The sequence below is a fragment of the Physeter macrocephalus genome, chromosome 11, assembly GCF_002837175.3.
Source record: "Physeter macrocephalus isolate SW-GA chromosome 11, ASM283717v5, whole genome shotgun sequence".
Classification (NCBI taxonomy): domain Eukaryota; kingdom Metazoa; phylum Chordata; class Mammalia; order Artiodactyla; family Physeteridae; genus Physeter; species Physeter macrocephalus.
Genome location: NC_041224.1, coordinates 160,534,534 through 160,548,256, shown reverse-complemented (window position 1 = coordinate 160,548,256; position 13,723 = coordinate 160,534,534). Strand labels below are relative to the sequence as shown.

The 13,723-nt window shown below is 37.7% G+C and overlaps 1 protein-coding gene across 6 annotated transcripts in view; it reads left to right on the top strand.

Moving 5' to 3' along the window:
- The window catches only part of CEP128 (centrosomal protein 128), a 455,483-nt gene that overhangs the window by 159,007 nt on the left and 282,753 nt on the right, over window positions 1-13,723 (top strand). For all 6 annotated transcript variants that reach the window (XM_055088664.1, XM_055088663.1, XM_055088662.1 and 3 more), the window contains one exon: window positions 5,120-5,284. In XM_055088664.1, coding sequence (XP_054944639.1) covers window positions 5,120-5,284 — 165 coding nt within the window. The remainder of the gene's footprint in view (window positions 1-5,119; window positions 5,285-13,723) is intronic.

The window sequence follows — 13,723 nt, the reverse complement described above, 5'->3', positions numbered from 1 at the left end:
GGACGCGCAAGCTCAGCGGCCATGGCTCACGGGCCCAGCCGCTCCGCGTCATGTGGGATCTTCCCGGACCGGGGCACGGACCCGTATCCCCTGCATTGGCAGGCGGACTCTCAACCACTGCGCCACCAGGGAAGCCCTAGAGACGGGATTTGAACTCAGGTAGTCAAATGCTTGAATTCTTAACTACATTGCTGTACTGGAAGAGGTTTAGAATCTAGATTGACTGGGTTTAGATTTGGGTGACTAGTTGGATAATGAGGCTGTTTGTCAAGATGGATAATATAGACAGAACAGCAGATTTGGAGAGAATAATGCCAAATCCAGCTTTTTAGCATGTTGAGTTAGGTGGAAGTGACCTTAAACCTAACCATGAAAGTCTGGGTAGAACAGTTTAGTACATAATGGGTAGGAAGTTGAGATTAAAGTTAGATATTTGGGAGCCAGTAATCCATTGTTGGTAGTTGAAATCATAGGATTTGAATGACATTATGCAAAGAGAAAGAAGAGGATGAAATTCTAGAACACCAGTGTTTAAAGGAAGAATAGAGAAAGAGTTTCTAGCAAATAAGAATGAAGAACCATATGGGAAACAGGATGAGAACCAGAAGAGAATGGTATCTTGGAGACCCAAGCAGGACATTTTAGAAAGGTATAGTCAGGAGTGTCAATGTGGAAGACAGGCTAAAAGAAGAACTAAAAAAGTGTTCACTTGTCTCAGATGGGTGGAGAAGGTCCCTGAGGAGATGTGAGGGGTTGGATCAAAAACAGAGTGGATAGGATTCAGCAGGAGACAGGGTGTGTCTTCCTCTGAAGGTTTTGAAAGAAGGAAGTAAGCTTGGGTACGTTGATAGGAATGGACTAGGATTGTTGATATGACTCTTGACTGATGGTCTCTTTCTTCCCTCTGAAGGAGAGTAGAGCGGTGGTGCAGTAAGGAGTTTATGGTGGTGAAGACGTAGTGCTGTGAAGGCTGGTACAAGCTGCATGAGGCTAGGCTGGGAGCATGTAATGTGCTGCCATGTGGCTACCATTGAAGAAGTATCATGGGCAAAGGGATGAGAGAGTGGACAGAAAGGAATCTATGACCACAGGCTGCTTATTTGGTAGGAATTCTTAAGAGTTCAGAGTTAAGGTCCAAGGGGTGGTAATGCAGTGGGTTGCTGTTGTGGAATACAGGTGAAGGTGGTTGGAACAGAGCAGGTCAAATAACTTTGATGTTAGTTTGTTGGGTAGATATTTGGGTATTTATGATGCTGTTGTGAAGGCATTAATTGATCACGTGGCAAAAACTTCATCGAAGAGGACGACTGGTCAGTCAACTGCTGCCATCAAGGAAGGTGGAGTTGATGGGGAATGGCGTGAATCTCAAAGGAAGGCAGGGCTTTTGCATGAAGATGAGTGTGTCATGATTTGTTAGGCCATGGCTTGAGAAATGGTTCTTTCAAAGAAATTGCAGTTTTCTTGGGAATGTAGTTGAAACTACACCCTCCTTTTCTTCTCGCTGTTACTGACATATTTCTGGCTTTCATCACCACTATTTAGGTTGTGTGATGAACACACATATCAGCAGGAGCTGGTAGTGATTTAATAGGTTACTGAAGATTCAAGGTCATCTATATAAGAACATCATTCTCACATTGTAAGATGCTTTCTTGAGAGGGAGATGAAGTCAGGAGGTACAGCCTGCTTGACAGAAACTGCATTTGCTCCTGGCCGCCTAGGCATATGAGCAATATATCACGCGTCATAGTAGCAAGCAGGATGTGGGCAACTAATCTGGACTATGGAGACACGAGACACAGCTCCGAGTAGCCTCCCTACTTCCCCCTTAGTTCCTCTTTCTACCCCCAACTCCTCCCTTTCAACCTTCAGATACCACCTGTTGCCTTTTTCAAAGCACTGATCTAAGTGCATCACTTCTCGCTCAGAAACCTTCAAAAACCATTACTGTCTCTGGAGCAAAGTCTCGAATATAGTCCAGTCCTCCTCAATATGGTCCCACCTGAGCTGTTCACATTTGGAGCCTTTTATGCTCCCCAGCTGGCCTCATATGAATGTACAGCTTTCCTATACATACTTTTCACTGCTTGCTCTTCTTCTGGATTGCCTTTTCCCTCAATCTGCAGGAGGAAAAAGGCTGCCTAATCTTTCAAGGCCCAATTAATTTTTCACTTCTTTTATGGATTCACTGAAGATGGCATATATCTCAGCTGAGGTTGGGATAAATCTATTCTCTTTGTTTCCATAGCTCTTTTTTGGAACTGCTAGTGCAGCACATTTAGGCTGCCTTATATTATGGTGTGTTTGTTGTGTGTTCATACATCTCCAGAGGGGCAGGTAGCAGGTCTTAGCCATTTTTGTATCCTCTTATGGTGTCTAGCATGATGTTTGAGACATATAGAACATGTTCCGTGGATGTTGGGTTAAAATGTTTGAAAAGCTAGAAATCAAAGGATTTGCTGCTGACTTGCTTTGTGATCTGTCTGGTTTGGCTCTTTCCCTGTAATGTGGTAAAATTGCTTTCCTCATCCAAAGGAAGTGCTTTGTATTTGTGTATAGTGAGGTGACAATAAAGCTTTAAGAAATTACCTGTATATAAAGAAGACACCGTTTAGAACTATTTTGTAGATTCTCCGAAAACTTTAGATTTTTTTTTAAATTTAGAAGACTGAGGTGCGGAGGGATGTTGTAGTTACTCTATAATGTGGTACAAAAGAAGCATGCGAGCTTAGCAGGAGAACCAGTGATCGTGAGAGCCCAGTACTCTTCTCTTAAACCGAATAAGTTACCCATAGGAACAACCCCACCTCATGCTATTTTATGAATATTGTTCCGTACTTTTGACTCATTTATATTAATTAACAGGAGTTGATAGCAATGGTCGTCATCGAAGATTTAATATACTGAGTTATGTTCAAGAGGGCTTTAGATAAATAGCTCTGTAAATGTTACATTTCTTTGTCTTTCGGCTTCACCTTAATCTATTACTTTTTCTGAGTCTAATAAGTGTGATACAGTACCCATATTTTTTTCTCTGCAGAAGTTATATTTTCCCCATCTAGATCTACCCTTCTCATGCCTGTTTTTAAATATAAATGTAAAATATTTTTATGAAATACTCTAGCTGCTATTAATATTTGAAGGATGTTGGGTTATCACCTTATTATGATTTCAACAAAAATAATTTTGTAGGACCCTTTATTGGAATCAGAAGACCAAGAGTGGAGTTCTGTATTTTTGCCATTTGCTGGCCATATGATCTTGGTCAAGTTACTTAACCTTTTTGTACTTCATCAGTAGAATGGAAACAGTAATGTCTTTCTCTATCATAGGGTTTTTGTGAGTGTTACATCACTTTGTAAACCCTAAAATGAAATGTAAGTGTAATAATAAAACTACAGCAAGAAGTAAGTTCTTAGTCAAACTTAGGCATTAGTGTGCTGGTAACTGTTTTAAAAATAGGTTCTCCGGGGGCAAAGAGGGGAACCCTGGTTTGTAGCATTTGCCAAGTTCAGTGGTATAAAACCCCCCATTTGGCTGGTTTCAAGCTATCAGACAGCATCACTGGAGACAGAGTTGGGAAGAGATGAGCACAGTTGGTTCCTGAGTGTCTCTGTGAGCTGGTCCAGACACCACTGGCCTTGGGGGAAAACTGTCTATACCTACACTTTTTATAAGACACAAAGAAAAGCTAAGTATTCTACTGAAACTTAAAATAATAACCAAACAATTTTCCTGATGAGAAACTTTATTTTGTAAGTTTATTTTTGGGTAGTGAATACAGGATTCCTCATTAAAAACATCAGTTCTTTTGTTAACTCAAAGTGGCATCAAGTCTTAGCTGAATTTTGTGGGGTGAATAAGGTATAGATTCTTGTCTGAAACTCACAAAACATCTTCCTTTTGGGAAATTGCTTCCAGTGATTATGTTCCTATGTACCTGATTATATACATATAATAAACTTATACAAAGGAAAGAAACATATATTTTAGGCATTGAAACATGTATTTTAAACAGATTCTATGTGGATGCTTACAGGCTGTCAGTAACTGGTAGGTGTAACTAGTTAACATTGCAAGTTGCACCCAGCTGGTTTTTAAAACCATATGATATATGTACCTTTTAAAGGCAGTGAGGCAGAGTAGCTGAAAACATGGATAGTAGAGAGAATTCCTGCGTTCAAATCCTGGCTCTGCTTTACTCACTACATACCCTTGGGCAAATGATTAGTGTTGTTCTGCTTCAGTTTCAAAACAGGAGACAATAACAGTGTCTCCCTAGTCAGGTTGTGGTGAGGATGGAATGAGGGACAGCTATACGAAAAGGTCTTAGAGCAGTGCCTGACATATAGTCAGTATTTACATTGTTGTTATTTTAAGTCTTTAACTTCACATGCCTCGCAAATCCTTATTGAATCCCATCCACAGATTGTTCCTATTGTTTTATTTTTAAAGCTGATTCTGGTTATATTCCAAATAATAAACAAAAACGAGGTACTTTATTGCACTATTGGTACTGAAATAATCACTGGTAAACTGTTTCATATTAAGTTATTTATAGTTTTTTGGCTGCTCTGATCTGTAATCTTTTTAGCCCCACAAGAGTGGTATTAATAATTACATTGTACAAAAAATACACAAGTCTTTCACAAAAACGAGAGTGTAGCTTGAATAGGAATATTGTTAAGCTCCTTTTATAGATGAGGAGACTGATCAGGTAGTAATATCCCATAGTATATCCTTATGGGGACATTTCTCTAATAACCCTTCCCCTCTCAGCAGTTAGTGTCCCTTCTTTGGGTTGCACGTACATCTGCTTGCACCTTTATTAAGCACTTCTTGTTCATCGTTGTCAGAATTGACTGTTGTATCTGTCTCTTTCACGGTTCATGTCTGTTCAGCACCTAGTAGAGTACCTGTCACTCAATTGGTTGCTCAGTGAATGCTAAGGAGAGATTGAACACATGCAAAGAATGTTTCCTTTGCATGTATGTTTATGTGTGAATGCTTAGAGGTAGCAAAATCTCGAAGTGTTTGCCCACTGATATAATGTGGAATTTGTTTTGTGTACAGCTTGGCTGTGGCCAGTGGACTTTCTCTTTTCTCCTTTTTCTCTCAGGCAGAAAACTTAGAAGATAAGAATATGGCTAAAGTCCAGCGTTCTCAGCTAGAGAAGTTGAAATCACAGTATGACAGGCTGACAGAGGAATTAACTCAGAATGAAAATGAGAACAAAAAACTGAAGCTAAAATACCAGTGTTTGAAGGACCAACTAGAAGAAAAGGTAAAAATGTGAATGAATTCTAATTTAAAAGACTTATTTGAATTTCTTCTAGTGTTTCTTCTAGAACATAGTTTATGTACTACTAAATGCTAATTGTTAGGCTTTCATAGCAATTTGTATTGGTGCCAGAAAATGTCATAGAAGTTTATTAGAATGCTGTGATTTTTATTCTTTCAACCAACTAGTAACCTTCTAATACTTTTGATTTTAAATTTCTTCTGGATCTTAAAATAGGCATTTAGAGGCAAGGTAGCAAAGAAAGGAATTATGGTGTATTGAAGACCTACTTTATGGCAAGTATTTATGCCAATTGATTTACATATGTGTACTCATTGAATTCTCACAACTCGTTGGGTTAGATTTTATTGATCCCTGTTAACCTATGAGGAAACTGAGGTTCAAAATAAAATATATAGTAGCTGAAGTGGTCACTGTGCACTAGGCACTTTTAATGCTCATAGTCATCTTATGAAATCGATACTATTACGCTCATTTTTGCAGTTACAGAGACTGAAGCTTAAGAAGGTTGGCAACCTTGGAATATTCCCAGCAGGCTCACTGCTTTCTTATCAGTAGATGTGTAAAATTTGGGGGGTGTCTGCTATATACCAGGCATTGGGTAGAATACTAGGGACTTCTAGAGTCACTACTTTTGTGGCCAAAAGTCACCTAAGAATAGAAGACAGAATACTTAAATTTGTGTTCTGTGTCTTTACCAACTTCCTAAAAGGATTTTCATTGGAGTGTGATAGAAGTCAAATAGAAAAAAAGACTACTAACATGGATGATAGGATAAGGCAGGATAGACTGGGCCAGATGACTCCTGTTCTTGATAAGGGTTACTAACATCTTTGTTGAAGGAAATATCACTGGGTGGGGTGTCATCAACCTCTAGAAGAAACATTCTTCATGCTTTGCTCATCTTTTCCTCTTTTTGTTGTTTCACTGTATTTCGTATATATTTTTTACCTTTCTAGTAATTGTTAAAATCAAGGAAATAAAATTTAAGTTAGTTTGGAGTTTATGATTAAATGTGCTTAAGTTGCTAAATTTAGGCCTACCATCTTCACAATTGTAATTTAGTTCTTATGTCATGCTTTGTTTTGACTAAGTCTAATGTTCACACATAATTAATGTATCTGTTGCCAGGGTGTAGTTGCTTTGAACATACTACTAAATTTTCCAACTTTTCCATAATTAAAAGTTAGCCAGAAGATTGTATTAACATGTTTTGTGTTTAATTATTTGCTTTTAAGAAAGAGTGGGGGAAATTTTATGTTGAAAGTGTAAAGTTTACCTTGTTCTGCTTAAAATAAATGCTTCTCCACTATCTGTGATGTTCCAGGTATGTATGCATTGTCATACCTTTATATAAATGGAACATTCACCTTAGAACAGAGTTTTAAAATTTAATGATTGTACAGTAGTCCCCCCATTAGTGGTTTCCCTTTCCATTGTTTCAGTTACCTGCCACAGTAACTGAAATTACCAAATTTGGACCAATTGCAGTCCAGAAAGATTAAATGGAAAATTCTAGAAATAATTCATAAGTTTTAAATTGCACATTGTTCTGAGTAGCGTAATGAAATCTTGAGCTGTCCCACTTTCTAACACCCGTGATCCCCACCTATCTCAGTCTTCTGCTCCTGACATCCAACCATCCACATCATCATGGCTTGATGATCCAGGATCACCCAAAGCAGGTGATCCTCCTTCTGAGGTATTATCAGAAGGTCAGCAGCAGTAGTTTAATGCTATGTCACAATGCCTACCTCATTCACTTCATCTCATCACATTTTATGTAGGCATTGTATCGTCTCTTATCATCACAAGAGGGGTGAATACAGTGCAGTAAGATATTTTGAGAGAGACCATATTCACATAACTTTTATTACAGTATATTGTTACAGTTGTTCTATTTCATTATTAGTTATTGTTGGTAATCTCTTACTGTGCCTGATTTCTAAACTAAACTATCATAGGTATGTAAGTATAATATGTATAGGGTTTGGTAATATCTTCAGTTTTAGGCATCCCTTGGGAGTCTTGGAACATATCCCTCGCAGATAATGGGGGACTACTGTATTCCTTTGCTATGTACTGTGCATCTAGTATGTGGCAGGCATTGTGCTGGATACTGGGGATGGGATATATCAATAGATAAGACACAGATCTGCAATTGAAAGCTTTTAGTGGGATCATTAAAAGCAAAATCCCTTTCATTTGTTAAAACTATATAGTCAAGTCCTGATAATGGGTCCTAATGCAGAGAAAAGATGTCTCTGACGTCTAAAATGGTAAATAATTGTAAGGATACATAGACACACACACACATATATAAATATACACAGCTTATTTGCTTGCTTTTCTTTAATATTTTTTGTGTACATGATTGCTATGTAGTTTTGATTGACTTAGCTGTTTGTGCTGACCTGTTTTTTTAGTATAGTTAGCTATGAATCAAAGTTTCACTGGGTCCAGTCATCTACAGATAGGGCCTTTCTCTTCAGGAAGTAGTATAGCATTAGTGGCTATGGACAGAACTTTGAGTATAAATCATTTTCTTGCTGTGTGGCATTAGGCAAGTTGCTTAAAACTCAAAGCCTCGAGAGGGAAGACAGCAGAAGCAAGAAGAACTACAGTCCTGCAGCCTGTGGAACAGAAACCACATTCACAGAAAGATAGACAAGATGAAAAGGCACAGAGCTATGTACCAGATGAAGGAACAAGATAAAACGCCAGAAAAACAACTAAATGAAGTGGAGATAGGCAACCTTCCAGAAGAAGAATTCAGAATACTTATAGTGAAGATGATCCAGGACCTCAGAAAAAGAATGGAGGCAAAGATCGAGAAGATGCAAGAAATGTTTAACAAGGATCTAGAAGAATTAAAGAACAAACAGAGATGAACAACACAATAACTGAAATGAAAACTACAATAGAAGGAATCACTAGCAGAATAACTGATGCAGAAGAACAGACAAGTGACCTGGAAGACAGAATGGTGGAATTCACTGTCGAGGAACAGAATAAAGAAAAAAGAATGAAAAGAAATGAAGACAGCCTAAGAGACCTCTGGGACAACATTAAATGCAACAATACGTTCATTACAGGGGTCCCAGAAGGAGAAGAGAGAGAGAGACAGGACCCAAGAAAATATTTGAAGAGATTATAGTCTAAAACTTCCCTAACATGGGAAAGGAAATAGCCACCCAAGTCCAGGAAGGGCAGAGAGTCCCATACAGGATAAACCCAAGGAGAAACATGCCAAGACACATAGTAATCAAACTGGCAAAATTAAAGACAAAGAAGAATTTTTGAAAGCAGCAAGGGAAAAATGACAAATAACATACAAGGGAACTCCCATAAGTTTAACAGCTGATTTCTCAGCAGAAACTCTAGAAGCCAGAAAGGAATGGCACGATATAGTTCAAGTGATGAAAGGGAGGAACCTACAACCAAGATTACTCTACCCAGCAAGGATCTCATTCAGATTCAATGGAGAAATCAAAAGCTTTACAGACAAGCAAAAGCTAAGAGAATTCATCACCACAAAACCACCTCTACAACAAATGCTAAAGGAACTTCTCTAAGTGGGAAACACAAGAGAAGAAAAGAACCTACAAAAACAAATCCAAAACAATTAAGAAAGTGGTAATAGGAACATACATATCGATAATTACCTTAAATGTGAATGGATTAAATGCTCCAACCAAAAGACACAGGCTTGCTGAATGGATACAAAAACAAGACCCATATATATGCTGTCTACAAGAGACCCACTTCAGACCTGGGGACACATACAGACTGAAAGTGAGGGGATGGAAAAAGGTATTCCATGCCAATGGAAATCAAAAGAAAGCTGGAGTAGCAATCCTCGTATCATATAATGATCAAAGGATCAATCCAAGAAGAAGATATAACAATTATAAATATATATACACCCAACAGAGGAGCACCTCAATACATAAAGCAACTGCTAACAGCTCTAAAAGAGGAAGTCGACAGTAACACAATAATAATGGGGGACTTTAACACCTCACTTACACCAATGGACAGATCATCCAAACAGAAAATTAATAAGTAAACACAAGCTTTAAATGACACAATAGACCAGACAGATTTAACAGATATTTATAGGACATTCCATCCCAAAACAGCAGATTACACTTTCTTCTCAAGTGCGCATGGAACATCCTCCAGGATAGATCACATCGTGGGTCACAAATCAAACCTAAATAAATTTAAGAAAATTGAAATCATGTCAAGCATCTTTTCTGACCACAATGCTATGAGATTAGAAATCACAGGGAAAAAAACGTAAAAAGGACAAACACATGGAGGCTAAATAGTACGTTACTAAATAACCAAGAGATCACTGAAGAAATCAAAGAGGAAATAAAAAAAAATACCTAGAGACAAATAACAATGAAAACACGACGATCCAAAACCTATGGGATGCAGCAAAAGCAGTTCTAAGAGGGAGGATTATAGATATACAAGCCTACCTCAAGAAACAAGAAAAATCTCAAGTAAACAATCTAACGTTACACCTAAAGGAACTAGAGAAAGAAGAACAAACAAAACCCAAAGTTAGCAGAAGGAAAGAAATCATAAAGATCAGAGCAGAAATAAATGAATGAGACAAAAAAGACAATAGAAAAGATTAATGAAACGAAGAGCTGTTTTTTTGTTGTTGTCAAGAAAAAGAGGGAGAGGACTCAAATCAATAAAATTAGAAATGAAAAAGGAGAAGTTACAAGAGACAGGGCAGAAATACAAAGCATCCTAAGAGACTACTACCAGCAACTCTATGACAATCAAATGGACAACCTGGAAGAAATGGAGAAATTCTTAGAAAGGTATAGCCTTCCCAGACTGAACCAGGAAGAAATAGAAAATATGAATGGACAAATCACAAGTAATGAAATTGAAACTGTGATTAAAAATCTTCCAACAAACAGAAGTCCAGGACCAGATGGCTTCAGAGGTGAATTCTATCAAACATTTAGAGAAGAGCTAACACCATCCTTCTCAAACTCTTCCAAAAAATTTCAGAAGAAGGAACACGCTCAAACTCATTATATGAGGCCACCATCACCCTGATACCAAAACCAGACAAAGATACTACAAACAAAGAAAATTACAGTCCAATATCACTGATGAATATAGATGCAAAAATCCTCAACAAAACACCAGCAAACAGAATCCAGCAACACATTAAAATGGTCATACACCATGATCAAGTGAGATTTATCCCAGGGATGCAAGGATTCTTCAGTATACACAAATCAATCAATGTGATACACCACATTAACAAATTGAAGAATAAAAACCATATGATCATCTCAATAGATGCAGAAAAAGCTTTTGACAAAATTCAACACTCATTTATGATCAAAACTCTCTAGAAAGTGGGCATAGATGGAACCTACCTCAACATAATAAAGGCCATATATGACAAACCCACAGCAAACATCATGCTCAATGGTAAAAAGCTGAAACCATTTCCTCTAAGATCAGGAACAAGACAAGGTTGCACACTCACACCACTATTATTCAACATAGTTTTGGAAGTTTTAGCCACAGCAATCAGAGAAGAAAAAGAAATAAAAGGAATCCAAATTGGAAAAGATGAAGTAAAGCTGTCACTGTTTGCAGAAGACATGATACTACACATAGGGAATCCTAAAGATGCTACCAGAAAACTACTAGAGCTAATCAATGAATTTGGTAAAGTAGCAGGATACAAAATTAATGCACAGAAATCTCTTGCATTCCTATACACTAATGATGAAAAATCTGAAAGAGAAATTAAGGAAACACTCGCATTTACCATTGCAACAAAAAGAGTAAAATACCTAGGAATAAACCTACCTAGGGAGACAAAAGAACTGTATGCAGAAAATTATAAGACACTGTTGAAAGAAATTAAAGATGATACCAACAGATGGAGAGATATTGCATGTTCTTGGATTGGAAGAATCAATTTTGTGAAAATGACTATACTACCCAAAGCAATCTACAGATTCAATGCAATCCCTATCAAATTAACAAGGGCATTTTTTACGGAACTAGAGCAAAAAATCTTAAAATCTGTATGGAGACACAAAAGACCCTGAATAGCCAAAGCAGTCTTGGGGGAAAAAACAGAGCTGGAAGAATCAGACTCCCTGACTATACTACAGACTATACTACAAAGCTACAGTAATCAAGACAATATAGTATTAGCACAAAAAGAGAAATATAGCTCATTGGAACAGGATAGAAAGCCCAGAGATAAACCCATGCACCTATGGTCAACTAATCTATGACAGAGGAGGCAAAGATATACAATGGAGAAAAGACAGTCTCTTCAATAAGTGGTGCTGGGAAAACTGGACAGCTACATGTAAAAGAATGAAATTAGAACACTCCCTAACACCATACACAAAAATAAACTCAAAATGGATTAAAGACCTAAATGTAAGGCCACACACTATCAAACTCTTAGAGGAAAACATAGGCAGAACACACTATGACATAAATCACAGCAAGATCCTTTTTGACCCACCTCCTAGAGAAATGGAAATAAAAACAAAAATAAACAAATGAGACCGAATGAAACTTAAAAGCTTTTGCACAGCAAAGGATACCATAAACAAGACCAAAAGACAACCCTCAAAATCGGAGAAAATATTTGCAAATGAAGCAACTGACAAAGGATTAATATCCAAAATTTATAAGCAACTCATGCAGCTCAATAACAAAAAAACAAACAACCCAATCCAAAAATGGGCAGAAGAACTAAATAGACATTTCTCCAAAGAAGATATACAGATCGCCAACAAACACATGAAAGAATGCTCAACATCATTAATCATTAGAGAAATGCAAATCAAAACGACAATGAGATATCATCTCACACCGGTCAGATTGGCCATCATCAAAAACTCTAGAAACAATAAATGCTGGAGAGGGTGTGGAGAAAAGGGAACCCTTTTACACTGTTGGTGGGAGTGTAAACTGATACAGCCACTATGGAGAACAGTATGGAGGTTTCTTAAAATTAACTAAAAATAGAATTACCATACGACCTAGCAATCCCACTACTGGGCATATACCTTGAGAAAACCATGATTCCAAAAGACACACGCACCCCAGTGTTCATTGCAGCACTATTTACAATAGCCAGGTCATGGAAGCAACCTAAATGCCCATCGATAGATGAATGGATAAAGAAGATGTGGTACATATATGCAATGGAATATTACTCAGCCATAAACAGAAACGAAATTGGGTCATTTGTAGATACGTGGATGAATCTAGAGACCCTAGAAAAATGGTACAGATGAACCGGTTTGCAGGGCAGAAATAGAGACATGGATGTAGAGAGCAAACGTATGGACACCAAGGGGGCAAAGCAGTGGGAGGTGGGGGTGGTGGTGTGATGAATTGGGAGATTGGGATTGACATGTATACACTGATGTGCATAAAATGGATGACTAATAAGAACCTGCTGTTTAAAAAAATAAAATTCAAAAAACAAAACAAAACTCAAAGCCTCAGTTATATCATTCTTAAAACAGGTGTAATAATAAACTCTATTATTGAATTAATGTGAAAATGTATATAAAGTGCTTGGCTGAATTTCTGATACCTGATAAGGTATCGATTAGCAGCTGCCATTATTTTGTTATTGTTTTGTTACCAAATAGATGCCAATTAATGGTTCAGCCCAGCAATAAACCAATCAGCAAGCACTGATTAACTACCCAATAATGTGTCAGGTATTAAGGGCCAGGAAAGTGGGAGTAAGACTTACTGTGGAACTATGCTGATTGGAAGTTTACAGCCCGACTTTGTTGAATCACTTGAGATGATGGTCCACAAAGAGGCACCGATGTGAGAAGAGCTGGCAGTTCTATCAGCAAGTGATATTGCAGGCATGTTTGTTAAGCAAACCAAACATGTTGGCAGGTTTGTAATTATGTTTGCTGTTTGAAGACAGGAACCAAGTGTTGGTTGTGTTTTTTATCTCCAAGACCAGGCCGAGAGCCTGACACATGGTAGGTAATTTATAAGTAAATTGTGGTTGAAGAGATATGTGTGTATACACACATGTACATACACATATGTTTACATGTAGATAAAAAATATCAATAACCTATGGATATGTATGTACATTCATTCTCCCTCTGTCTCTCTCTCTCCCTCTCCCCTTCCCTCCCTCCCCCCCTCCCCCATTCCCCTTCCCTCTATGATTGTGTATGTGTTGACCAGATTGGGGGAAATAAAAACAAGAAAACAGGACCAAAATATGTTTTCAATGAAAAAAGCCCATGACTTATATCCCAAAGATTCCTACTATTTAAGCAATAGAGTGAACTTGATAAATGGTGCCTAATGGATTAAAGGAGTTTCTAATCAAAAGGGTTTCTGTAAGAACCATTTCTGGTC